This window comes from Rattus rattus, chromosome 2, assembly GCF_011064425.1.
Source record: "Rattus rattus isolate New Zealand chromosome 2, Rrattus_CSIRO_v1, whole genome shotgun sequence".
Taxonomy (NCBI): domain Eukaryota; kingdom Metazoa; phylum Chordata; class Mammalia; order Rodentia; family Muridae; genus Rattus; species Rattus rattus.
Window position 1 is genome coordinate 6,129,579 of NC_046155.1, and position 27,405 is coordinate 6,156,983.

Genomic DNA, 27,405 nt, shown 5'->3' on the forward strand with positions numbered 1-27,405 from the left:
GTGAGCCTGGCAGCAGGTCCATGATGGGACCTTAGCTTCTGACTGGTACTTGGAAGCTGCTGCGTGCTGGTCACCCTGGTCGGAGGCCTCCCTGAAATGTGCTCAGAGCCTTAGAGCCTCCTGTGGTCACAGCTCTTTGTTACTGCTCTTTTCCCGTCTTGGAGTTTGAGAGCAAAAGCCAGTGAGTGACAACCCTTGGCTCTGAGCTCCGAGCACACCTCGTGCAGCACAGTTCTGGCTCCAGGCCACCGTGCTCTGCAGCAGCTCTCCCCTCCAAGGCCAGTGGGACTTTCCCTGCCTCACCCACCAGGCCTCCAGGGGTTTCTAGCTGGAAGAGGGTTGGAGCCACAGCTCAGCGCCAGGGTGCACCGTGGATGGATGCTGCAGGCTCTCTGGGATAGGGTTAGAGGGCTTGATGTTGCTCTTTTCCTGCCTCTCCTCTGTCGTGGAGACCACCCACATGGTCTGACCTACCTATCCCCAGAGAAGTCAGACAGTTCATGAGCTACTGGCCATGGGTGACACCTCACCTCTGTATATATCCTGTGCATCCCATATACAGTTTGAGTCCTATCTGTTTCTCCCCTCAGATCTTTGGAGCCATAGAGGAGGAGAGCCCCCTGGGTTTCCCGGTTGGTGGGCCTGGAACCAACCTGAATGTAAGTAGAGCACACTGAGAAGATTCCCACGTGCCAGCTGCTGCCACCATCTTTATGCCTTGAAGCCACCTATGTCCTTTCACAGTAGTTCCTCCGTTTGTCTGTATGCCTGCCTGTGTGCATGCATGCATGTATGTCTCTCTCTGTGTGTAGAAAGGTCAGAGGTCAGCCGCAGAAACCATCTGCTTTGTTCTTTGAGATGTGGTTTGGGGGGTGTCTCTCACTGACCTGGGACTCTCTAATTAGGCAGGTTGGCTAGCTGTTACCTGTCTCTGCACCCCCAGCACTGGGATCATAAGCAGGTCCTGTCACCCTGGCTTTTTTGTGTGGGTGTTAGGGGTCAAACTCAGGTCCTCATGTTTGTCCAGTAGCACTTTACCCACAGCTGACTCCTCAGTCCCCCTCTATAATTCACCTCTAGGTTGTATTTAATCCCATGTTATAGATGCTGTGCAGATGGTTTATATTGTAGAGTTTGGGGATGATGGTACATGTTCAGTACAAACATACAGTTTGTTTTTCCTCCAAATACTTCAACCTGAGTGTTAGGGTTTCTATTGCTGTGAAGAGACAACATGACCATAGCAATTCCTTTTTTCTTTTAAAGATTTATTTATTTATTTATTATATATAAGTACACTGTAGCTGTCTTCAGACACACCAGAAGAGGACATCAGATCCCATTACAAATGGTTGTGAGCCACCATGTGGGTGCTGGGAATTGAGCTCAGAACCTCTGGAAGAGCAGTCAGTGCTCTTAACCACTGAGCCATCTCTCCAGCCCAGACCATAACAACTCTTATAACAGAGAATATTTAATTTGGGGCTGGCTTATGGTCTCAGGTTTGTCCCTATGGTCATGGCAGGAAAGCACAGCTGCTCGCAGATAGACATGGAGCTGGAGAAGGAGCTGAGAGTTCTACACCTTGGTCCACAGGCAGCAGAAGGGGGCTGAGCCAACTGGGCATAGCTTAAGCATAGGAGACCTCAAAGCCTGCCCCCAAGTGACACACTTCCTCCAACAAGGCCACACCTCCTAAGAGTGCCATTCCCTAATGGTCAAGCGTTCAAACACTTGAGTCTACAGGAGTGATTCCTATTCAAACCACCATGCTGAGAATATGGAGTGTGGACACTCCAATCAATGGACTTTTTCCTAAAGGTCATGTGTTCACATACCGCAGTGCTACCCTGGGGGAACTCCCACTATTTGCCTTTGCTCTACAGAGCGGCCAGAACCTCATGTCAGGCTATGTCCAGCCCCTGTTCTAGCAGCAGTGCCAAGAAAGTGGGAAGCAGCGGTCCCATAGATCATCTGTGTACCAGTCTAAGCATGCAGAGAACCCCAGTTAGAACAGACCCATGGTCCACAGCTGGCTTCAGTATTTGCTGGTCTGATAGACTCACACGACTGTTACGTTCCTATGCTACATAAGGACAGAGCACTCTTTAATTGCAAAGCTAAGAAAGTGTATATAAATATTTAGATGGAGCATCTGCTGTGCTAATGCAAACAGTAGCTCAGTACAAATGGAAAGACAGAGCTGTCTCAGGGCTGTTTCCTACTGATGAGCAACCCAGGAGGCCCCTCCTCCTCCACACCGGGCTGTCAAGTCTGAGCCAGCGCAGCTCAGAGAAGAAACTGTCAGCGGGAACTGTTGGTGTGGTGGCTTCTAGACTTTGCCAGATAGGAATCACTGCTGGGGCTTTTTAAAAATCCACACAAGGCTCCTCTGTCCTCTTAACAAAAGCCCTGCCAGCTTTCTTTTTTTCTGTCTTTTTTAACATTTTATTTTTAATTGTGTGTATCATGGGGTATTTGCAGTGAATGCGGGTGCCCTCAGAAGAAGGTATCAGATTTCCTGGAGCTAGAGTTAGAGGTGATTGTGAGTCACCTGATATAGATGCTAGGAACTGAATTTGGATCCTCTACAAAACCACAAAGTGTTGAGCCATCTCTCCAGCCCTCCCTCTTTTCTTTGAAAACAAAAGAACAAGACATAACTCATAGGTCAAAGTCATTCTGCCTTTGAACGTAAAAGTAGCTTTTAGCCTTCAGCAGTGCTGTGGTCTTGGGGAGGCATCTTAAGATATAGAACATCCTGGGCTGGAGAGATGGCTCAGCAGTTAAAAGCACTGACTGCTCTTCCAGAGGTCTTGAGTTCAGTTCCCAACAACCCATGGTGGCTCACAACCATCTGTGATGGGATCTGATGCCCTCTTCTGGTGTGTCTATATTGTACTCATAAAATAAATGAACATATATCCTGCATCCCCAGATGGGCTCATTAGCTCCTTGAAGTTAGCTCGTAGGAAGAAGCAACCACAGATAAACATTGTAAGCCTGTGAGACCAAGTGTCCTATCCCACATTTCCCATGCAAAGTTCAGGTGATGACTTTCAAGTTTAAAGGTTCTGTGTGAGCCACAGAGGCACACCTGAGCCTGAACCTCTTATACCCAGGTAGAAGCCAGGCAGCAGGATTTCAGCCCCAGGAAACATTTCTGCCTCTGGAGACAGACTCTGCCCTCTACCAAGGAGCCTCCTTGAGTACTGGAAGCCAAGTTTGGCTGTATGGTGACTAACCTATTGAAACTGTCCAAGGGGGTTGCAGATAAGATCTGGTTCACTCTGGAAGTCCAGAGCTTCTACTGCTTTGAGACAGTTTCCCCTCTGTCTGGAGGAGGGCCAGGCCTCGTCATCTCAGACTTCAGTACTTTCTTGCCTTCCAGACAATGTTTCTCCCACTTCCTTATCTTGGCTCTCCAGATATTGTGTAATTGAGACGTAGAGAGACCCTTTTCAGAAGTCCCAGACCTTTTTGATCTCAGAGATAGAGAAATATACTGCAAGATAGTTCTAGATTCAGACTCCTGATTGGGTCTTATACAGTGTGGTTTTGGGTCCCCTGGTTTTATCCTTAGTGTCATTGTAGGTAGTGACCCTTTGTACAGCTATTAGTGTGTGTGTGTGTGTGTGTGTGTGTGTGTGTGTGTGTGTGTGTGTGTGTGTGTGTGTGTAAGTTAATAAGATGATTAACAGGCCCTCATGTAACCACAAGTGGTCAGTGCATGCTGACAGCCCATTAGAAATGCTATGGACAAGTTTTTGACAACTGGGTCTGTTCTGAGGAAACCACGTCGTGTCAGCAAAGGACAGCATAGTGTCTGCTGAAGTGTATCCTGCTGGAAGCCCAAAAGTACTTTTTGCTCCCTGGCCCACGTCACCTTTATTAGGTACTTGGAGCTAAGGTTGGCAGTATGGTGGCTAGCTTCTTCACGCTGTCCAAGAAGGTTGGAGATAGGGTCTGGCTGCACTCCAGCACATGCCGCTCTCATACCAGTTGACATGACAAGGACTCATGGACTTCAGGACATAGAGTTCAGCAGCATGTCTCCTGTGGCATATCCACTGAACTGTTAGGTATTCAGTTACAAAACAGCAATGGCTCTTGTGATTCAAATCTGTTCTTTCCAACAGCTCGAGTCTACAGTCATGCCCTACCTGCAGGTATTATCGGAATTCAGAGAGGGTGTGCGAAAGATTGCCCGAGAGAAAAAAGGTAAGGCCCCATACCGGGTACCCCACCCTTGCTGCTCACGCTCTGCTGGGTTGGTTACCTGTGATGGTTGTCCGTGGAGTGTAGGTGCATAAGCCCCATGCCAAACTGGACCTCGTTTATTCCTTGGGCCTCAAAGGCAGCATTGTATTGGGTCAGGGTTTCTTTTGTCTTAGAACATCTCAGGCAGAACCTTTCCTTGGGCCCGATGGTCAAGTATCTGCATAGCTCTTGTTCCAATAGAGGCAGAACAGAGGGCCCTATGTGCAGCCAGCATGCCCTTTGGTTTGCACTCCTCTCCTTTCTGTCCTGGTTACCTAGGCTTGAGACACTGGAGAGTGGCTTGTCGTCTCAGGGTGCTTAGAGAAACTTCTGGGGTCAGAGCTAGAGTCACATTAGTGCTCTGCCTTGTGCATGGTGGTATCGGGCTGCCTATGTATACCAGTTCTTCATCCTCTAAAGTTAGGTGTATGGTTTGAGGATTACTCAGGGTCCAGAGAACGACACCACCATCTGTGCCGGGTAGTTCTGGGGACTCACCCGCTGCTAGCACAGGTAACCCCAGCAGGCACTCTGTCTTGGAACCTTTTTCAGGGAAGGTTTCTTTGCCTTACTAGGTGCCACACTGATTACAAAGTGGCTTGCTTCTCAGCAGGAATGCTATTGGCCACGACAATGGTGGCCTCCTATTCAGAAGAGTTTCTCCTGCCAATTCTCCAGTAGGCTTCCATGCTGGTCCCAGACCTAACAGCTAGTTTCAGATCTAAACTTCCATGACACTGGGGACCCCAGAAGCCTGGTCTGTGTTCTCTGTGAGTCATGTAGGTGACAGTACCAGGCCTCTCCCAGTAGGGGACTAAGCTCAGGCAGGCATATAATTTATTAAGGTGGATAGTTGTAACAAAAGTAATCTTAAGGGCTGGAGGGATGGCTCAGAGGTTAGGAGCACTGACTGCTCTTCCAGAGGTCCTGAGTTCAATTCCCAGCAACCACATAGTGGCTCATAACTATCTGTAATGAGATCTAATGCCCTCTTCTGGTGTCTGGACAGCTACAGTGTACTCATATAAATAAATGGTTCTTTTTTGTTTGTTTTTTTAAGTAATCTTAAGATTAGCATTTGGTGCAGGGCTCCTAGGACAGCCCCTCCTCCCACCTCTCCCCTGGCCTTCACTGTCACACAGTGCTGCTCCTACAGCTGCAGACTGCCCTATTCTGGCCTTTCATGGAACATAACATCTTTGAGGTCTGTCCATGCCATAGCTGACATCTGTTTTGTTCCTTCTCAGGGCCCAGGGGATTGCTGGCTCCTACCTTAGGTCTTGCTTTCTCTTCACTCCTCTGATAGTAGTTGTGAATGGTGCTCTAAGGACAGCGGCCAGGCACTCACTGGAAACAGATTTCAGTTTTTCAAGGCTTGCCCAAGGGAGTGGGAATGTGGGTTTCCTATCTCCTCTACTTTATGGATTGATCTCTCTCTCTCTCTCCCCACTTCTTTCTCTCTGGTTCTACCTCCCTCACCCCCTTTCCCACTTAAATAAAATGTGGGTGTTCCTTTTCATACATGTATGTGAAGGTCAGAAGTCAAATTTGTTCCTCAGGATCCATCACTTTATGAGGTAGATTCTCTCACTGGGTCCTGGGAGTCACTGGTTCAACATGGCCAACTGGCCAGCAAGCTCCAGGAAACCACCTGTTTCCATCTCTCCAGTGCTGGGATTGAAAGCTCACAGCTCCACACTGACTTTTTTCTATGGTGCTGGGATTTGAATATAGGTCCTTATGCTTGTGTAGCAAGTGTTTTTACCCACTGAGCTCTTCTCTTTGTCCTCAGAGTAAGAACTGTCTCTCTGTCTCCGGCCTGACATTTTTAATTTTTTATGTATTTAGGTGCTGGCAATGGAGGCTAGCTAAGGCCAATTTGAAAGGGAGCCCACACACTGCAGATGTTCATTTTTTTTTTTTTTCTTTTTTTTTTTTTTTGGAGCTGGGGACCGAACCCAGGGCCTTCCGCTTGCTAGGCAAGCGCTCTACCACTGAGCCAAATCCCCAACCCCAGATGTTCATATTTCTAAGCAGTGTTTGCCTCTTCTTTTTTTTTTTTTTTTTTTTTTTTTTTTTTTTTTTTTTTGAGATGGGGATGGAACCCAGGGCCTTGCACTTGCTAGGCAAGCGCTCTACCACTGAGCTAAATCCCCATCCCGTGTTTGCCTCTTAAAGAGATCCTGCAAATGCCTGCAGCGCTGTGAGGTTGTGGCCATAGAGGGTCTAGCCTGATGCCCTTGGGTATATTTCCTTCAGGGAAAAGCAGAGCTTTTGTGTCAAAAAAAAAAAAAAAATCTAGGATTAAAAAAAAAAAAAACAAAAAAATCATCTGTGATCAAAGCCTTTAGGCCTCTTGGTTCCTAAGTGCAGGGGGAATCGGAGTCTCAGCCTGGGCAGTAGAGAATCTGTACTGTATCTGCTGTGGGGTGTGGTGCTGAGCTGGCTTTCCAGTGTCTATCCCTTAACCCTCCACAGAGAAGGGTAAAGCGGCTGGTCATCATAAGTACTAGCACCAACAGAGAGGCCGACTCAGAGGTTAGGAATGTGCAAGCCTTCAGGGACTGGCCACACCCACAGTCCTTTCATTCCTACCTGCTCTGTTGTCTATGCTCGGTGTCTCTGTCTCCTGCTCTTCTGTGTGTTCTTGCTCGGCCTTGGGGGCAGCCACTTCTTATGGTTACCAGGCCAGGTCTGACCAGGCTAACCAAGCTCCCTGTTAAGCCACATCCAATGTCATCTCTGAGGTTGTGTGCTGGTTTCCCCTGTCTGTGACCTTTCCATATCTGTACCTGGTGGTCAGACTAGACTGACATCTCCAAGTGAGACAGGCAGCAACCAGAGGGCCATGCCAGCCATCAGACCCAGCCTAAACCCCAGAGATCCTTCACTCCACATACATTCTGATTTGGCAGCACATTCAGAGCTGGTTTGGGGAGTGGGGGATCTTGCTGAGCAACCAAGGAGCTCTTAGCCCTCAGACATATGAACAAGACAGCTGAGGTGGACCTGTGGCAAGTGTGTGAGGAAACAATGTTAGGGAAGGGAGGAGCCCCTCAGGACATCAATATGACTCAGGCAGAGTCCCTTGAATAACATTGGTCTGGAGACAGGCATGAGGGGACATAGCCTCAGTGCCGAGCCAGGCTGGCAATGACTGTGGTTTTGGGTATTATGGAGCCTTGTCACTGTGGGACAAAGTTTGGCCATACCAGGCTCTGGGCAGCCAGACTTCTCCCTGCTCAGTGTCTCTAGGGGCAGCCACAGAATGTTATCAGACGGGTCCTGACTCCCAGCACTGGTCTGCAGTGGCAGAACAGCCGATTGTTCTTAATGGACCCTATGGGCTTGCCATGAGGGTGTGTGTGAGCCCATGCTCTACCTTGGACTTTTCTGGCAGTGGTAGGCCTCCTGGCCTCCCTGGTTTCTTTCCAAATCCAGCACCCAGCACCCACTCACCAGCACTATAGGAAGCACGGGTTTGGGGGTCCTAGGCCTTCTGCAGTCTAAAGCAACTGCTCTTTCTTGCCTACAGTCCTTGAGGTTCTGCAGCTCAGTGATGCCCTCCGGGATGACATCCTGCCGGAGCTTGGGGTGCGGTTTGAAGACCACGAAGGTGGGTGATTCCTCGAGCTGGCACCCAGGTAGCTGCTCTTTCCTACTTGTAGCTGACCTGCCTTTGCTCACACTCTGGGGAGATAAGCTGCTTTGTGGAGCCTTTTGTTTTACACACACACACACACACACACACACACAAAAGAAATCCAACTGTTTAATATTCAAAGTTACACAGGGTAAGAACGCAGAGCTTGTCCAAGGCCGCCTGTGCTGTCTGAAGGTGACTGACAGCAGTGCTGACTCGAGCATGCCGCTCATTTCCTTCCAGGGGTTTGCTTAGCATACGACAAGTATCTTAATAAGAAGAAAAAGACAATGGCCAGCACACTGTTTTTAATATTGTCTTTTGAGGCAGCATTTTACTAGGCAGCCCAGGCTAGGCTTCAACACATGGCAGTTCTCCTGCCTAGCCTCCCTCCTCACCTGTGTTTTTGTAGTGCTGGGATGGATCTCCGACCTCGAGCAGTGCTACCCAAGCAAGCATTCTACCCCTGATCTGCAGCCCAGCCCTGTTTTGTTATCTTTTTACCAGTTTTCTTTTCCTGGCGCTGATTTTTATCTGTGTGAGCCAGAAGGCAGTGTCATGGGTCCCCATGTGGGAGCTGTTGGGGCCTCAGCTAATGTGCTCATGGTTTCAGCCTGGCCAGCAGGCTAAAGCCAATCCACAGTCCCTGGGTCTCACCGCCTGTCTCCTTTCAGGACTGCCAACAGTGGTGAAGTTGGTGGACAGAGACACCTTACTGAAAGAGAAGGAAGAAAAGAAAAGGGTTAGTAAGTCGATGTGATGGAACTTGAGTTTGCTGGAAATGAAAACGGTTGGATTTTTATGTTGTTTTAAGAATGGATGTTTGGGTTGGAGAGTTGAGGCACATGCCTTTAATACCAGCATTTGGGAGGCAGAGACAAGTGGATCTCTGTGAGTTTGAAGCCAGCCTGATCTATAGAACAAGTTCCTGGCTAGCCAGGGCCACACAGAGAAACCTTGTCTCGAAACTAACATACGTCCCCCAAAAAATCATAAATAAGTTAGCTAGGAAGGTAACTCCTTCAGAAAAGGACCCTTTGGCTGGGTGTTGTGGTACATTCCTTTAATCACAACACTCAGGGTGCAGACACAGTATCTCTCTGAGTTTAAGACCCGCTGGGTTTACGTAGTTCATTCCAGGCTAGCCAAGGCTGCACAGTGTGACCTTGTCTCCAGTTAGCCCTTTATTCTGTTGTGTTTTGTTGAAACAGGGTCTCATGTGTCCCAAGCTCAGGATTTAGCTAATCGAACTCTTGATCCTCCTGCTTTTACCTCCAAGTGCTAGAACTACAGGGGTGCACCACCATCCCCTTTCAGGTGTTTTTGTTTACCTTTTAAATTGGTTTATCTATTTTAGTGTAGTGTTACTATTTATTGGGAGTAGCAGTAGAAGGATGATGGCTCAGCCCTTGGGGCAGCTTTTCTCATGGCTGCTGCTGTTGCTCAGCCCTTCCTGGTTTCTCTTGGTTTTATATCCCAACCCCTTAACATTTTTATTTGTGTGTATGCATATGAGTGTATGCCACAGGAGTACAGACACCTGTAGAGAGGCCAGAATGGGCTCTGGGCCCTGACACAGGTGCTGGGAATCCTACTTGGATCCTCTGGAAGCATAGCAAGTGCTGTTCAGTACTGAGCCATCTTCCAGCCTGCGTCCCTTTGTAAAGATTTGTATTCTTATTCATGTCTACATGTGTGTGAGTGTATGCCACATATGTGTGGGTACCCACGGAAGCCAGAAGAAGCTGTCAGACCTTCATGGAGCTGGAGTTACAGGTGGTTGTGGCCTACCTGAAAAAGGTGCTAGGGGAAAAAAAGTGTTCCTTGTAAGAGCATGGAGTTGACTCTGCAGGCCCCCACCCTCTTCTTGATGAACCTGAGTGGCCACTTGGTCTTGATCAGCTCTAGGGCATGAAGCTACACGCCTCTAGATCATGGCCTGCATAAACTTTGTGTGTTCAGTGAGGTGCCAGCTATGCCTCGGCTTGCTGGAGGTTTGTCACCTTGTTAAGGCCCACAGCTGTGGAATGGCAGAGTCATGGCTGTTGCCTTCAGTGGCAGTTGTGACAGGAGGGTCAATACTGCCTGGAACAGGTGGATTCCTCAGCTACAGTGAAGCTCATCACTTAGGAAGCATGCGTGTGCTGCCTGGCTCCCACCTGATGCCAAGTGTCCTGGGTGCTGCCATTTGCCCTTCCATTTTGTTGGTGCATCCTCTAAGTGTCCTTCCCCTTGTCCCCACTCTCAGTGATTGGGAGAATCCCTTCATGTAAGGATTTGGGTGTCAAAATGGGAAAAAGAACAGAAGTGTGTTGTCATAGTAAGTGTAGTGATGCATGTCTCTAACCAAGAGGCTGAGCCAGAGACTAACCTGGGCTATACAGTGACTAACCTGGGCTATACAGTGACTAACCTGGGCTATACAGTGACTAACCTGGGCTATACAGTGACTAACCTGGGCTATACAGTGACTAACCTGGGCTATACAGTGACTAACCTGGGCTATACAGTGACTAACCTGGGCTATACAGTGAGACACTGTTTCAGACAAAAAAAGGACTCACATTTCTCTGCTCTCACTATCATAACTTTGGATGCACTGAATGGATGAATGGGCACCTTGGAGTCATTGTGCTCCATGGGCCAGGCACAGGCAGGCACCATGTTGGGTGGACACCAGCTTGGAGAGTAGGCTCAGGGCAGCTCTCTCCTGGGGACCTTGGAGAAAGGAGCAACGCTGATAGCTGACATGGAGGGCCACGGTCAAGCGCTATGGGATGGATAGGGCCTGACAGGGCAGCAGGTGGCACAAGAACACATCTCAGGTGTGCTGTTTCCCCAGGCTGAAGAAGAGAAGAGGAGGAAGAAAGAGGAGGCGGCCAGGAAGAAGCAGGAGCAAGAAGTAACTATTTCACTTGTTTATTTAGTGCAGGGTCACAGGGAAAAGAATCACACTTTGAGCCCTGCCACGCAGTTCTCCGTGCCTTCTCTGGGCTTAGACCAGGTTCCTTCGGAGTGGAGCTGGCCTTTGTCAGCATCCCTCGATGGTGTCCTGGCCTCTGCAAAGGACAGGTTGTCCTTAGTGGTCCCCCAGCTCCACAGTCCTGCCACCTGAGGATTCCTGTAACCCCCCAGGCCTCTGGAATGGATGCTTAGGTGGCCTTTCACTCCCTGCTTTTGTTTTCCATCCCAGTTTTTCTGCGGGATTTATGTTGAATTTAAGGGCATGGAAAGCATGTGGTAGAGGAGATAGAGTGGGAGTATGGTGGGTGGGTGGTCTGTGTGCTGCTTTGGCTGTGACATATATTTTGTCTGCGTGTGTGTTGTGTGTTCCAGGCAGCAAAGCTGGCCAAGATGAAGACCCCACCCAGTGAGATGTTCCGCTCAGAAATCGACAAGTATTCTAAGTTTGATGAAAATGTAAGACAACCCCTTCGGTAGTTCACAGCCTCCAAGCTGAGTCCAAGCCCTTGGATCTCCTGTTTGGAGTGGGTCTCCTGTAAGGACAGCTAGGACCATCCAGTTCCTGTTGGGCAAAGGCTAAGCTAGGCTGTCTCTGCCAGTTATGTGGTGAGCTCTGGCTGCTAGCACTGGAGGTTCTGACCCCAGACCCAGTTAAGGTGACAGAAAAAGGAATCTGTAGGTTGTGCAGGGAACCTTTCCAAATGCACAACGTGTACGGCCACATCCTTGTCCCTTAGGTGTCTCTCTGCAGGCCCTTGGATTCATTGCTACATCTGCCTGGCTACCTCTGAGCTGAGAAGTTACAGGCCCTAGTTGGACTCTGCCTCTCACCCTAAGAAGAGTGCTCCAGGCTTTTCTCTGTCTGAGCTAGAGCGCCACTGCCAGATCGGTACACTGGACTAAGGATGGGGACAACCAGAGGTGTAGACTCACACGTGATCCCCGCACTTTAGAGATAGAGGCAGAAGCAGCTCAAGCGTGGAGCCAGCCCTATCTTTTTGTTTTATTTTGGTTTTTGACACAGGGTTTCTCTGTGTGGCCCTGGCTGTCCTGGAACTCACCCTGTTCTTGAACTCAGAGATCTGCCTACCTCTGCCTCCCAAGTGGTAGGATTAAAGGCCTGAGCCACCACTGGACAGCCAGTCTCTATCTTGAGATCTGTCCCCCCATCTCAAAAGAACACTAGATAAGCAAGGGTGTGGATGCTGATCCTGAGTAAACCCAGCCACATCAGAGAAAGAGGTGTCTCCTGCCAGCAGGGATGAGGAGTGAAGGGCAGAGGGGACTGATGGCATCTATGTGGTCCTTGCAGGGTCTGCCTACCCATGACACTGAAGGCAAAGAGCTGAGCAAGGGCCAGACCAAGAAGTTGAAGAAGCTCTTTGAAGCTCAGGAGAAATTGTACAAGGAGTATCTGCAACAGTTGCAGAATAGCAGCCTCCAGTGATGCCACCGCAGCCCAGAAGGGGTCCCTGCCAGCCTGGCCGACATGGACTAGGCCACACGGCTCAAGCCCGCCCTCATCATGTTTACAGCTGCTCTCACACCTGAATCAGGCAGAGTGGTAGCAGCTCTGGGACACTGGTAATAAATTCTTCTGAACCACCGGCGAGGCCCGATCTGCCCTCTCAGCACTGGGGCGAGCTGGCCTACAGGTGCCTGCTCAGCAGCTTGGGACTTAGGCCTCCTGGTCAGTTGAGCCCCTTCAGCCAGCCTGCCGGAGGAATTTCCCTCACATTGGCGGGCCGAGCTAATCTCTGCTGTGTTGGCACGTTTGGTGGTATTGGAGTAGGAAAAAGGCCGACTCAGCCCAACGGATCCCCCTGAGCCCCAGACAAAAGCCACTCAGTTGTCTGTCTGGCTCTGATGAACACACACTGCAGGTTTCCAGAGCAACTGACAGGGTGGCAGCAGGACAGTTGCCCTGTGGGATGGGGCTCTGGCAAGCTGCCTGCGATTGCCATTATGACAGCAAGCCCAGATCAGCGCCACTGGCTTGTAAGATAAGGGATTCTCTAGTCCAACCTGAAGTGTTTCTCCTCTCCACCTGCTCCTGCCTGTTTGTTCACCCTTGCCAAGAATCAGCACCTGTGCTGAATGTGTCTAACCTTCTCTAATGATTAAAAAGAAAAGAAAGAAAGGTATACCTGCCTGGCATCTGTAAAGGGTTGCTTCAAAGAGACCAGGGGCGGGCATGGATCCCAGTTGCCACAGAGCCCATGTGGCAAGTATGCTGGTGTCTGCTGTAAGTATACTGCCACTCTGTCCCTGTGACAGACTAAGTTGAGAACTCTCCTGGAGACACCTGTGTCTGGGGTACCATAGGCATGTATTGTGGAGTGTAGTAGTATGAGACTGCAGGAGGTCATACAATGTCTTCCAGGTAGTAGTCATCAGATAGGATCATCTGAGGTGTGCACCTTGTGTCTCCAGTCTCATGAGGCTTCAGGGCGAGCATCTCCAGCCTTGCAGCTGTGGCTCCATAGGTACATTTCCTAAGAGGGAAGCTACCAGATGGCTTTCCAGGATGGAACTCTGCAGGTCGGCACAGTCCCTCTTTGGGCTTCTGTTTGGAAGCTTCTCAGGCCTACCTGTGTCACTCTGAGGAGAGGAGACAGGTTCCTAGAGGGTGGAGGCTAGAGAGGCCACAAAGCTGTAAGAAGTAGTTGACTGTGAGCTGCAGAGGTGCAGAGGGATGCATGGGCTGCAGCACCTCCTTTGCTCTTAGCATCTACAGGTGTTCAACCACTGAGCAGAACCCCAGCTATTATCTGAGGCAAAGCAAATGAAGCGTTGGTGGCAGTAGCCAAGAGTCTCGTGTAAGAGGTAAAACCCAAGAAGGAAAGGAAAGTGCATTGTGGGTTGGACAGAGCAGGACGGAGGCATTACCGTGGTCCCTCCAGGCAGTGTATATACATGGGCAAGCTGGCAGAGTACAGCAGCAGGGCATTCTGGGCCCTAAATGCCTTCCCTCTCCTACAGCAGTGGGCACAGTCATGAGAAGTGGTCTCCCCACAAAGGAACAGGACAACCTGGAGAGACAGCTATAAGCTGGGTCTCCTGGACATTATGCTAAGGGAGAAAGTAGCAGATCTTTAAAGGTCCTACATTCCCAAGTGGTATTTTCAAATCCAACCTGCAGAGATGGCAGTAACAGGACAACCCTGCCTGTGTGGCATGACATAGAACATGATATAGTAACCATGCTTACTGCCAACTGGCATTGATCTCATGTTCTAGTCATGTGGGATGGAACATTGTGGGAAAAGTGCATGTGTTGGGGTGGTTAACTGTTTCAGCCGCTGTTGCTGGAAGAGAAGACACAGATTCCCACACATGCAGAGAAATGGACACAGGAACACAGAGGCAGAAGCTTCTGGGGGTGCCAGGCCCAGCCCTAACCCTGATTCTACACAGCCATTGAGAATGTGTTTCTGGTAATGCAAGCTTCTGTGGTACTTCCTCACACTAGCTACAGGAAGCAGACAGCCAACCATTTGCCACCCCTGCTTTCTGTAGCAGAAAAATGGGTGTGAACTAGTATTTTGATTAACCAACAGAGTTCAGAAGGAGTAAGTCAAGGGTCCAGCTAGTGTGTGGAAAACAACTGAATAATGCAACTGAGACTAGGGAAGGTCAGTATTTCCACATACCTAGTAAGACTGGAGAGATGGCTCAGCAGCAAAAGGCAGACTTTGCGTCTCCAGGGGACCCACTTTAGGTGGCTCACAACCTCCTGTGACTCCAGCTTCGGGGCATCTGATGCTTCTGACCTCTGTGGGCACTGGCACACAGGTACACACGGAGGCACACATACAATTAAAAATAAGAAATATTTGAGGGGTTAGGGATTTAGCTCAGTGGTAGAGTGCTTGCCTAGCAACCGCAAGGCCCTGGGTTCGGTCCCCAGCTCCGAAAAAAAGAAAAAAAAAATATTTGAAACAGTTAATAGGATTATTGGATGTTCCCAAAACAAATGTCTGGGATAACAGATGTGTTGGTTCAATTGCTACATGGTAAACATGCATAGAAACATCACTTCCTACCCTAACTATATAATTACTATGTTTATTAAAAATGAAAACACGGGGTTGGGGACAAGTGCAAGCCCCTGGGTTCAGTCCTCAGCTCCAGAAAAAAAAAAAAAAAGAAAAAAGAAAAAGATGTGTTAAAAAAAAAATGAAAACATTATAATATGCTCAAAATCAGGCACGGTGGCACACACCTTATGATCTCTGTAAGTTCCAGGCCAAGAACTAAATGGTCTTCCTTGTAGGCAAGTGAAATTGTCACCTAATTTTGTTAATTTGCTCTGAGACGGATCCTCACCCTATAGCTCAGGCAGGCCTGTGCCTCACTATGGAACCTCAGCTTCCTTGGAATTTGGGGTGATTCTCTCACCTTGGCCTCCTGAGTTACAGGATTTCGGCCATGAGCCACCATACCCAGTTTGCTACCTAATTTCACAACAAGCCATTACGTGAATGACAGACTAGAGTGAGAGACTCCACTGAGTTAATGAGTTCACTGGGCTTGCAGGAGCCTGAGTTAAGGGAAACTAAAGAAGCATGGGCAATTCCCAAACAGCCGCCATCACTGACTCACTCCAGCTTGGGTTCCCCATACATGGAGTCTCACCTTCCACCCCATCATTAACGTTCTACTTTCTGTAGACTAGCATCTGCCAAGCTGTGCAGCTGACGCAAAATTACACACAGCAGGGAGGGAGGCACAGGAAGAAGTGGTTGGGCTCCCAGTGACCTTCACCACATCTTATGAGAACACAATAATAGACTCACTCCATCTGAGGCCGAGAATCACAGCCACTCTGTTGAAGATGGTAATGGCTGTATATTGTAATTTGAGGCAGACATCTTGAGGGGTTCAAAGAACTACTCTTCTGGGAGGTTGACGTTACAGGGTTTTTCAGACTCCTGCTGGGAAATTCCAGGCCAGACTCACCGAAACGATGCCAGAGCACCCAGAACCACCAGGTATCAGCATGATCCTTGCTAGAGTTAGAGTCACCTGACATTACCTTCACATCTAATCCCTGTCACATCAGAGGCACCTGCCCCTGAGGACATCTTTGTGGGCTCCCCTGCACTGAGCAGGGACAAGAGCCAACCTGAGATAGTCATAGGACCTACGATACATTACACTGCTGGCTGCTGGCTACTGTATGGCCTTAGCCATTATCCACTCTGGAATTCTTTCCTCCAAAACCTGACACTCCCAGAGGCAGGGAGGTAAGGGCAAGGAACAGGTGTTGAGAACTGCACAATGCAATGACCTGAAGCAAGGAGATGGGGGTTCTGGCTAGAAGCAAAGGCCTTAGGGGAGGGGACTGTCAGCAAGACTCAAATCATAGAAGGGTCTGAGGCAGGAGCATGCAGACAGAAAGAAGGGACTTTGACATTATTCTCAACTTTCTTCGAAACTCTTTAAGAGGCCTAGAGGGACAGCCAGGGCATGGACAGCTCCAGATGCAGGCAAGTAGGCTTCAGGTGGCGTCTAAACCTTGAGTGAACTCAACAGGTCCTAACCACTCAAACGGCTGTTAGAGATAGGTGTGGTGGGGCAGGCAGGCTGGGTAACCTCAGCTATTTTGGACTCTAAGATAGGATCCTGAGTTCAAGGCCAGCTTGGGCACTTTGATGAGGCTATTGAATAATATAGCTCAGTGTTTGAGTGCTTGGTTAGCATGTGCCCTGGGTTTAATCATATTGGGGGAAAAGCTTCCAGGATTGGTCTTCAGCTCAGCTTATAAATCCCACAGTTTCATTACTGCTATCTCCCCTCTGCACTCCATTTCCTGAGCACAGGGCTTGTGTGGGACCAGATGTCCCCCGTGGGCTTGGTGTGGTCTGAGGGGCGTGGCTAAAGGGATCTGCTAGGCTGCAGTTTCTGACTGCTGGGACACTGGGTGGTTGGATTCTTGTTGTTGTTACTACGTAAGTGGACAGGAGTCCCTGAGAACAGCTAATGCTCGCCTTAAGCTGACAGCTCACCTGGTGCTGCTCTAAACCCATCAAGTCTCTCGAAGTAGGCACATGGGGAAACAGACACAGGCACTTACCCAGAGCCACCAGCTAGTTAGGGGTCTCACTCAGGAGTCCCTACCCTTCAACAACGCTGATGATAGCATCTGCACAGCCAGACAACGAGGACAACTACTAACACCCTGCTTTAATATCAGGTGAGACGCACAGGGGTTCTCAGAGTTCAAGAACCAATTCCTGGCTCTGCGCACGTGACATCTGGAGATGGCCCTAGAAGTGTTATCCCATCAAGATCAAATCATGAGTAGGCCTAGGATTTGGATCTAAGGGAAAGCCATGCGCAGACAACAGTTAGGGTTACAGTTTTGCAATCACCAGCCAAAGAGCCTGGAGCACCATGCAGTGGAGAATGCAAGGAGGGAGGCCGCATCCCGAACCTCACTGGAGTACAGCTGCCATGTTCTCACTGCAGTCTGCTTATCTCCAAAGTGCATTTCTGGTTAGTAAGCCGTCAACTTGGGCTATTTGGGCATACCAACTCAGAAAAGCAGTATAGCATTCTCCGAGTCCTTGCAAACAGGAGGTTTTGGGAGAATGTTGCCTACCTGCTAGTCAAATCACTGCAGGGAAGTCTTCACACACAGACCATGCGGAAAGACCTCCCATTAGACCATCTCCCACAGTGCCTCCCACCTTGTTGCCACCCACACTAACCTCCAGGTGTGGTAGATGCCATGACAGAAATTAAGCTTGAGACTATTAAATAGATGGGACTTGAATTTGAAAATGCTGGCCAAGGGCTGGAGAGATGGCTCAGCGGTTAAAGAGCACCGACTGCTCTTCCAGCGGTCCTGAGTTCAAACCCCAGCAACCACATGGTGGCTCACAACCATCTGTAATGTGATCCAATGCCCTCTTCTGGTGTGTCTGAAGACAGCTACACTGTAGTCATATACATGAAATAAATCAAAAAAAAAAAAAAAAGAAAGAAAGAAAGAAAGAAAGAAAGAAAGAAAGAAAAATAAAAGAAAATGCTGGCCAAAGCAACCTTTACCAGACAAAAGGACCAATTTCTTTTTAAAAAATTTCATGCGCATTGGTGTTTGGTCTGCATGTATGTCTGTGTGAGGGTGTCAGATCCTCTAGCACTGGAGTTACAGACAGTTGTGAGTTGCCATGTGGGTGTTGATAATTGAACCTGGGTCCTCTGGAAGGGTGACAGTGCTCTTAACCACTGAGCTACCTCACTAGCTCCCCCTCCCCAAAAGATTCATTTTTAAGAAATGAAGACAATTTGTTCATTCCTGCTTGGTAACCTTATTTGCTAGCCAAACTGAATGCCTTTTACAAACTGACATGGGGAGGCTGGGCTGGTACTGTACTCCCTGCTCCAGCCCCAGGCTACATAGAGGAGAAACCTCCCTAGTACCCTTGGTGACAGCAGTGAAGGCTCATAGCCCAACATGACGCATTTCCTTCCTCCTCGGAGATCTCCACTAAGGTAAAACTGGATCCTTGACTATACCACAGTAAAAAAGTTTCAGGACAAGTCATAGTGAAGCAAAGTGAGCAAGCTTATTAAGCAGAGATAAGAAATGGTGCATGCTTTGGATTTTAATGTAGGCACAGAGTAAAAGGCAGTCTTGGATGGAAGACAATCCATGTTTAAGACATGAGTGCATGCTGCTGAAAGCCAGGCTAACCTGCCTACCGTAAGATCAGCTGTTGATGTTACCCTGTGGCTAAGTCAGATTGTTCAAAGGATGTAATTCATAGCAATAGCTAGAGATTAGGTTTAAACTGGGTGAGGATGACACATGCTTTTAATCCCAGTTCTTGGGAGGCAGAAGCAGGTGCATCTCTGAGTTTGAGGCCAGCCTGGTCTACAGAGCAAGTTCTGGGACAGCCAGAACTACATCAAGAAACCTGTAGATAAAAACGAACAAAAGACAATACATTTTATTAATGTTTAAAAATTGTGTCATGTTGTAGACCCGCACCCACATACACACCTTCTGAGCACCTCTCATAACCCCTATGCTTCAGCCTGTATTCAAAAAGCTTTGTTAATCCAGGCATGATGATGCACACCTTTAATCCTAGGAGGCAGAAGCAGGCAGATCTCTATGAGTTCACAGCCTAGGGCTACATAGATTCTGTCTCAAAAATAATAATGAAATATCTTTATTAAACTTGTTACCAGTTGTTGGAGTCTAAGCATTTTATTCAAGAGATTGAAATAAAGATACACACAGATTGTAAGCTAGCAAGGAAATTGTATCCAAAAGTGAATAGTACAGATCAGAAATATTTTGTGACAGGCCCAAGAGGCTGGCCTTGAATTTACAGAGATCTGCCTGCCTCTGCCTCCTGAGTGCTGGGATTAAAGGTGTGTGCCACCACTGCATGGTGTCTTATTTTTTTTCTTTTTTAATATTAAAAAAATATGTTTGGGAGGACTTTTACACTGCCCAGAGCATCATTAGAAGGGGAGGGGGGTGTAGTCCAAACCAAATGTCCCTGGCTGCCAAACTATTTCTATACTTGTCTGATTTAACTACATCTACTCCCCAAATAAAAATGAGGTAAACCCTGGCTGTGGTGTTGCACCGCTTTAATCCAGCACCACGGAGGCAGAGGCAGGCTGATTTTTGTGAGTTCCAGAACAGCCAAGTCTTTTCCACAGAGAAACCCTGTCTTGGAAAAACAAAACCAGCCACCAACCAGTCAAAAACAACCTTATATCTTGAGGCATGTCAGAACAATTTAAGTAAAAACATATAAGCTTATTTACTTTTCTTAATTTTGGGAAAGAAACTGTTTTTTTTTTTTTTTTTTTTACATAGTTCCAATTTAAGGATGAGAGAGAAATAATACAATAAAACAATGCTGTAGACCTTCTGGCCTTCAGTAACCATACTTCGTTTTAATTTTTGTTTAGTTTTGAGACAGGGTTGTGTTGCTCAGACTGGCCCTAAACTGGCTACATAGCTAAAAGTGACAAACTGCTCATTCTATCACCCGCATCTTTTATCTCACAAGTGTTGGGATTGAAGACCATGCATGCTGCATCACCACATCAGCTTTGTTTCCAACTACCCTGTTGGTAGATTTTGTTAGGAAAAGACCCAGTATCTGCAATCAAGTTATTTATTTTTATCAGATGTTGTCTATTGCTTCCATGAAAACACCATGACCAAAAAGCAAATGGGGAGGACAGGGTTTATCTGGCTTACACATATTGCTGTTCATTATTGCAGGAAGTCAGGATAGGAACACAAGCAGGGCTGGAACCTGGAGGCAGGAGCTGATGTATAGGCCTTGGAGGGGTGCTGCTTACTGACTTGTACAGCTTGCTTTCTTACAAAACCCACCATCAGCCCAGGGATGATAGTACCCATAATGGGCCTGGCCCTCCCTCATTAATCATTACGAAAATGCCTTACGATTAGATCTTATGAAGGCATTTTCTCAAAGTTCCCTTCTTTTAGATAACTACACACAAAACCAGTCAGTACAGATGTGTTGAACTTTTCTACCAGAAGGGTAGTCCCAGGTCAGGCAGGAACTGTAGACAGAGGGCCAGAAGGCCTTGGGAAGTAGGAGGTGCTTTGAGTTGTAAGTTATCTGGGGAGAGCGCTGCTGACAAAGCCTCAGGAAGATCAAACCTTAGAAACAGCCGGTTAGAGTTACAAGCCCAAAATCTTACACGCGCCCAACAGCCCCTTTAAATAGGCACGGAACCGCGCGTGCGCCGAAGTACACGTCACTACTCTATTTACATATAGCTCGCGGGTTTAGGCTCGGCGCCGTGCCCCCTCAACAGATTTTGATTGGATGCCGCCCCTCCTAGTGCCTGGTGCAGTTGATAAACATCTCTATTGTCCATTCATAGCCCGTCTTGCTCCCAGAGGGCGGAGCCTGGCAGTACGGCCAATGGCAGGTGGTTTTGTTGGCGACCACGGCGGCGCAGCCCCGGAGCGAGCTTAGGACGGGCGCCACTGCCGCAGGAGGCGCGAGGTGCGGTGCTGGCGGGTAACGGCGCGGCGGGCGGCTGGAGAGGGACTGGGGCGGAGGAGCAGAGGCGGGGGGTTGGATGGCGCGGGAAGGCCGACGCCCCATGCGGCGAGCAGAGGCGGGCCGCGGCCCGGTCAGAGGTCCGTGTGGCGGGTGGCGGCGGATGGCGGGCCCGTCCCTCCTCAGTGCAGCCCCGCCCCCGGCTGAAGGTCAGCGCGCTTTGTTCCCGCCGCCCGCGAGTCCACGCGAAGCCGCGCAGGCGGTTCCTTGAGAGGAACAAGGCCTCCCCAGCGAGGTGGGCCTGGGTGCGCCTTGTCTTAGACCGCGCCTGGGAAGGAAGGGGTCTACTGGGCCGCCGCCTCGCCCTTCCGGGCTTTGCATGCTCTCCGCACAGTGCCCTAGTCAGACTTCACTCTCTGAGTCTGCTGTGGAGGCGGAGCCAGTGTAGTGACACACACTGAGCCTTCAGACCCGTGGGCCCCCTACAGTCGCCAGCAGTACCCCTTCTCCCAGGGGTATTCTTGGGGCAAATTGGCCTGCACTGACTCCAATTCTGCTTTGCTGCCTCTTGGAGGAATTTCCGCGGTAGTTTTCTGCGCGTACGCTGCCGTAATGAGAGTATGCATATTCCCCAGCAAAAAGACTCAAGTTCAAGTTTTTGGTCCAAAAGTTACATGCTTTTAAGTTACTGCCGCCTTCCTGTCATAGTAGTTGCCTCCTCTCGATGACTAATCTCTGCTTACTACACACCAGGGGCTCCTTTAAGCTCCTGACGTGTCTTAACTCTATTCACAGTAATACGTGATGTAGGTGCAACAGGCAGAGTGTGCCTTAGCAAGAAACGCCTGGGTTCAGAAGTGGTTCAGTTTGTGGAAGATTTGTAGGTTGTCAGGTGAGCATCCCTAATCTGGAAGTCCAAAATGTGCCATAAAGCTTGAAAAGAAATGGGTTTTGGGATGTTCTGGTTTTTTTGATATAGGAGTGTTCGACCTATATTGCACGTTAAGTCTCTGTTAGGTCAAGTGTGATGGTAGCTTACATCTAAACTCAGATTAAACCTGGCTCAGTTTTAATAGTAAATACTTATTGTTAAATAAATACTGTGTTGAATCAGACACCATTCAGATGATCAGTGAGATTCAGAGAGAACAGAGCTTTAAAGAGGGATGGTTCACCTGTCGGGGTAGTCTACAGCGACATCATTTTATGCCTTTAACTAAATGCTGTAAAACTCAGTTGTCGGTCTTTTTTTCCTTAGTTGACCAATACAATTGGTTCACAATGTCATAAGATCTAAACACTTATATTTTGATGTTTTAGCTTTAAATCCTGAACTGTTTTTCAGAGTTAATATAGAATAACTGGTGAAAATAATAGTGATTTGGTAATTTTCTGGAAATTCTGAAATTTCATTACCAAAGTTCTGGGGAGAAAATGTATATATTTTTGGGATCCTCACAGAAATCATGGCAAGTACGGCTTGTGAGCTGGCCATTTGACTTTGTGTAGTTGAGTATATAGAAATTACCAGTGGGTAATAAATAGTACTGCAGGGATGGGATTCTTAGGGGTGAGGTAGTTCACCTAACTTTGTGCTGGAATCCTAAAATGCCCCAGCTAAGATAGATATAGCAGTATACATAGCTGCTCTGGAACTCTTTAAAATCTGTCTTGGTAACACAGCAAGATCCCTATCTCACTTTTTTCCCTATTTGCCTGTTAGTGAAAGTATACTAAGTCCCCGATAGCTGTCTTTATGCTGTGTATAAAAGTTTGTGTTGTATTTGTATACAAATAAAAAAGCCAGTACCAAAAATTTTGGTTTTGAAAGAAAACAATTCTGGGCAAGAGAGTATTAGAGGTGGGAAAGATGGCTTATCGGGTAAGATCATTGAGTGCTCTTGCAGAGGATCTAGGTTTGAGTCCCATATTCATGGGGTGGCTCCTAATGGTCTATAACTGAAGTCCCAGGGTTCCAACACCCTCTTCTGGCCTCTGCAATTAGTGCACGGACAAGCAGGGAAACCACCCATACACATAAATAAGTTAAAATTTTAAGAAAGGGTAGTTTAAATCTGTGAAAGTCTAAGGGCAACTCTCAGTGTGAAATAGGCAGATAGATGAGTACTTTTGCTGTTTGGATCCAGGCCCAGGTGCCTGAAAAAGAGGCAGTAGTAATGAGCTGTTGGGAACCTCTAGCCAATGAGTACAAGGTTTTTTGTTTACTTAAAAGGAAGTGTAAGTGGGTGTGCTGACTTGTATCTGTATTCCAGCGCTTCAGAGGTAGAAGCAGGAAGCTCAAGGCCAGCCAACACTACAGCAAGAAAGATGACGTGCATTTAGGCATTTAGAATTGAGGCTGATGTCATTTTGCTGCACCTATTACTGTAGTGGAGGAAGGTGCTCGGGAAATAGCAGGGACTTTCTTCTACCCTCGGCCTTTGCTAGGGATTCCCTGCTAATGCTAGCAAGGAGGCTAGACCACGCTTGGGAGACCTGTTATTGATCGTGGATTGGGAGGCCTATTTAAATAGGTAAATAGCAGAGTCTTGGATTGGACTTTTAGGCATTTTGAAGACATAGTTGATGGTAGCATAGATTTGCTTTCATTTAGCTGTCAGATCTCTGTCTTCTTTAGGGAAGCTCGCCTGTTTTGGTCTGTTATTGAATTTTACAGTAACAGGAGGCATATTGTATTTTTATTGTGTGAAGACTATAAAAGCTAGCTTTGTGAACTTTACCTTTTGACGTTGATTGCTTGCTGCACAGCCTTAAATTTCCTTTTTTCTGTGTTCTGTCAGCTGTTGCAACAGTGTGCTTCCATCCTGTGTCTAGAAAACTCAGTCTAGTGAGGTGAGATTAGCTCTGAGCTTTATGTACAAAAAGGTATTTATATTTATGATTGAAGTCCACTCAGCTGCTTCAGAGTAGCTTTATGGCTTTGTGTCTTATTCATGCAAGATCTCCAGCACATGTCGGGTCTCCAGGGTAAAGCAAATAGTGAGTGCTCTTGCCTTCCTGCAGTGTGAGAGTTAGATGCAGGGGGACACTTCTGAGACACTGAAGTCTTGGGAGGTTGTTTGTAATTTCAAATATGGGGGAAGACAATGCCTCTTAACAAGAAGAGATGTTAGTGCTGGATTAAGAAAACTGTCTTAATATCTGCTTGTTCATATTTTCATAACTTTTCCAAATGCTACAGAGGTACCTCTTCTACCAGAGGAGCATTTTGCTTGAGGAAAAAGAAAAAAAATTTTCCTTTCTTCCCGAAGCCTGATGGTTTGTTTGGCCTCTAGAAATCTCTGGTGAGATGACCTGCTGGAGGTATTTCAAGTACATGTTGTAAGCAGGTGTGGCTAAGGAAAAGTCCTCATCTTGTGTCTTCCAAAATTTCTTAGGATAGGCCAAGATGTTAAAAGGTAGTTCAGTACCATGGAACTTACATTCAGGGATTAATTAACTGGGCTGAGATATCTGGCTACCTGTTTCATGCCAAGTCCTTTGCTAAGCCCTGAACTCTGCGTTGAGTCAGTGGACATGCTCTGCCCTCCTGGAAGTTTTTCTTCTTTGGTCCTTGGCCTCACTGATGAGAAGTTCCAGAAGCAAGCAGAAAAACACCACATAGCACCTGCAGTGACCAATCTAACGTACATCTGATTGCTTAAAAATATTATAGGCTAACAAGATGGCTCAGTTGGCAAAAGGTGTCTGCTGCCAGGCTTTAAGACCTGAATGTGTTCCCTGGCTCCACATGGTTAAAAGGAGAGAACTGACTCCTGGAAATTGTTTCTAACCTCTATGTGTATGGCACAAACAACTTCTCTACCCCCATCCTAGGGGCCTTTCCTGATTCCTTCTTAAAACAGTTCATTCCTTTGTCCCTTTGACATGATCCTAAGTTGCAAGTCAGTACTCCTGTAGGACCTAGTTACACATCCTTAGCTTCTCTGGGCTGCCACTTTTCAGACTGTGCTTTAGGGTTCTTTATATTCGTGCACATACATGCATATGTGCTGGAAGTAGAAGTCAGAGGACAACTTCTGGGAGTCTGTTCTTTCCTACCATATGCGACCCAGTAATCAAACTCACATTATCAGGCTTAGTGGCAAGCACCTTTATCCCCTGACCCATCTCTCCAGGCCAGTTTAGGTTAGTAGCAGTCATTTGCTTATCTTGTGTTAAGACTTTGAAGACCTTTGGCTCTTATGAAGACAGATAATATATAAAAGTGTAGGTTTTGGGGGGTATACCACTCTACAGCTTATGCCTTTCATTGTCTATCAGGAGTGCCAGTTTAGGTGTTCATGGTTAAGAGCCCTGGCTGCTCTTGCTGAGGACATGAGTTTGGTTCTTATTACCTATGTGATGGCTCAAAACTACCTATAACTCAGTTGCAGGAAGATCTGGTGTGGTGCCCTCCTCTGGCCTCTTTGGGTATTGCACATATATGCTAAACAGGCAGGCATTCATATGCATAAAAGGTTTGTTTATTTGATTTGGTTTTTAATCTTTAAGAAGTAGCCAGTTTAAAATTCTTCTTCTGAAAGTTTTTTTGATGTGTGGAGAAAAAAACAGGGAAATGAACCTGAACCTAAAAGGAAGGGAACCTAAACATCTGTATTCTATTAACTTAGTGTCCCCTGATGACTGTCATAATCCAACATGATTGTTAGGGGTTTTATTTGTTTTGTATTTTAAGACAGGTTCATCTGTAGCCCAGTCTGGCCTCTAACTTGCCATGTAGCCAGCATAACCATGCCTTCCAAGTCCTGGAATTAACAGGTGTGCATCATTATGTCTGGCTCTTGATGCCTTTTAAAAGTAGTTTGCCTAACAAGGCTTTGTGCTATGGCTTCATAAAACCAGTATTAAACCTGTCATTTTAACCTTAAAAACAAAATGATGTTTCTCTCAACACCTGCATAGCTCTCTATGACTTTCAGTGTTTGGTAAACACAGTAATGGATGGTGCTGGAGCATGTGTTGGCACTTTGCCTTGTCTTGGTCTCAGTGTGCAGAGGATAGAATCACTGGGCAGGATAGTCTGTATGAATGTGTCATGGAGATGGGCTGGCTTGCTGTACCACTGGTGAGGCAGTTGACCTTTACAATTGCTTCAAGTGGGTGTGGTTTCTCAGTCATTGAGGGTGAGACAGGTGCTGAGGATTGCAGTTCAGCTGGGAAGGGGTGGTGGGCTGGGAGTGTAGAGAAGTCATGGATAGGTAATGGGGTACTGTAATTATGAAGCCAAAGTGTAAGGAATGCCAGTGTGTAACAAGCTCAGCAGTATTATTGCTCGTTCTTTAACCCAGAAATCTTACATGAAAATATTGCCATCTAAGTTAAGAATAGCAAGGGATGGAAACCACATTTGACTATATGGTAGAAAAGCCTTGTTGGACATCTGGATAATAGCGTTTGCTGGCATTGAGAATGGTGAACTTTGTAGGGTAGATGCAAGAATGTAGATCTTTGTGACCAGTGGGTTTGGAGTGGCCACTCCAAAGAAGATCTAGGGTCTGAGGAAGGTTCTTTGGAGGTGAAGCTGAATATGGGAAGCTGCTGTGTTGCTGTGGGTTTGGTCATCTGCAGTATTGTTGTTGCCTTACTCTTTTTGCTTCCATAAAATAATTTTTAAAGGACTAATCATATGTACTAGCTGACACAAGAGTTACCCCAGTGGAAGGAGCTCCAGTTGAGGAAATGACTCCATGAGATCCAGCATTTTCTCAATTAGTGATCAGTAGGGGAGAGCCCAGCCCATTGTGGGTGGGGTCTGGAGTGAGCTGGTGGTCCTGAGTTCTATAAGAAAGCAGGCTGAGCAAACCAGGGGAAACAAGTCAGTAAGCAGCATCCATCATGGCCTCTGCATCAGCTTCTGACACTAGGTTCCTGGCCTGCTTGAGTTCCTTGTTCTGACTTCCTTTGGTGATAACAGCAATGTAGACATATAAGCAGATAAATCCTTTGCTCCTCAACTGCCTTTTTGGTCATAGTGTTTCAATGCAGTGATAGAAACCCTAACTAAAACATGTGACCTGTTTCTGTGCTTTTTGAGTTTGAGATGAGGTTTTCTGTGTGTCCCTGGCTGGCCTGAACCTCAATATGTAGACACTTGCCTGTGCCTATATCAAATCCTGGGATTAAAGGCATGAACCACCTGCACACATTTTATTCTGAAACAATAAAAACCTAATAGAAGATTCAGCTATTTAACTGTGAAACAGTTGCCTATCACTCTTGCTGGAACTGTCTTTCCTGCCTCCTGTTTTCCTAGCAGAAGCATAGCTTTCAGAAGATCTCATTATGTACATACACTCTGTGAGTGTGAGGGGCTTTGTATAGTTGCCTCAATTCATCATACCCCTTTGAAGTAAGAAGGCTGCCTTAAGATCAGGTATTCTTATAGAGTGGTCATGTTGAGTGTCTCACAGTGTTTTTACAGTGCAGGTGACATAAAAGATAGATTAGCATTCTGTGTATTTATTTGAAAGACAGTTCAAACAATGTGCTTTTGAA

General features: G+C 47.4%; 2 protein-coding genes across 6 annotated transcripts in view; both read left to right on the forward strand.

The window, feature by feature from the left end:
• The window catches only part of Cars1 (cysteinyl-tRNA synthetase 1), a 41,706-nt gene extending 28,695 nt beyond the window's left edge, over window positions 1-13,011 (forward strand). Inside the window, exons 17-23 of one of the 3 annotated variants that reach the window (XM_032891347.1) lie at window positions 591-659; window positions 4,140-4,221; window positions 7,796-7,876; window positions 8,578-8,645; window positions 10,746-10,805; window positions 11,240-11,323; window positions 12,180-13,011. In XM_032891347.1, the coding sequence (XP_032747238.1) occupies window positions 591-659; window positions 4,140-4,221; window positions 7,796-7,876; window positions 8,578-8,645; window positions 10,746-10,805; window positions 11,240-11,323; window positions 12,180-12,314 (579 nt within the window). In that variant the 3' untranslated portion in view covers window positions 12,315-13,011. Of the gene's footprint in view, window positions 1-590; window positions 660-4,139; window positions 4,222-7,793; window positions 7,877-8,577; window positions 8,646-10,745; window positions 10,806-11,239; window positions 11,324-12,179 lie in introns of those variants that run through there. The other 2 variants (XM_032891348.1, XM_032891349.1) reach the window with 2 other exon arrangements.
• Window positions 13,012-20,806: 7,795 nt separating this feature from the next.
• Window positions 20,807-27,405, forward strand: part of Nap1l4 (nucleosome assembly protein 1 like 4) — a 35,424-nt gene continuing 28,825 nt past the window's right edge. For 2 of the 3 annotated variants that reach the window (XM_032891353.1, XM_032891350.1), the window contains exon 1: window positions 20,807-20,889. The gene's annotated coding sequence lies outside the window, so the exon portion shown is untranslated. Of the gene's footprint in view, window positions 20,890-21,681; window positions 21,779-27,405 lie in introns of those variants that run through there. The other variant, XM_032891351.1, reaches the window with a different exon arrangement.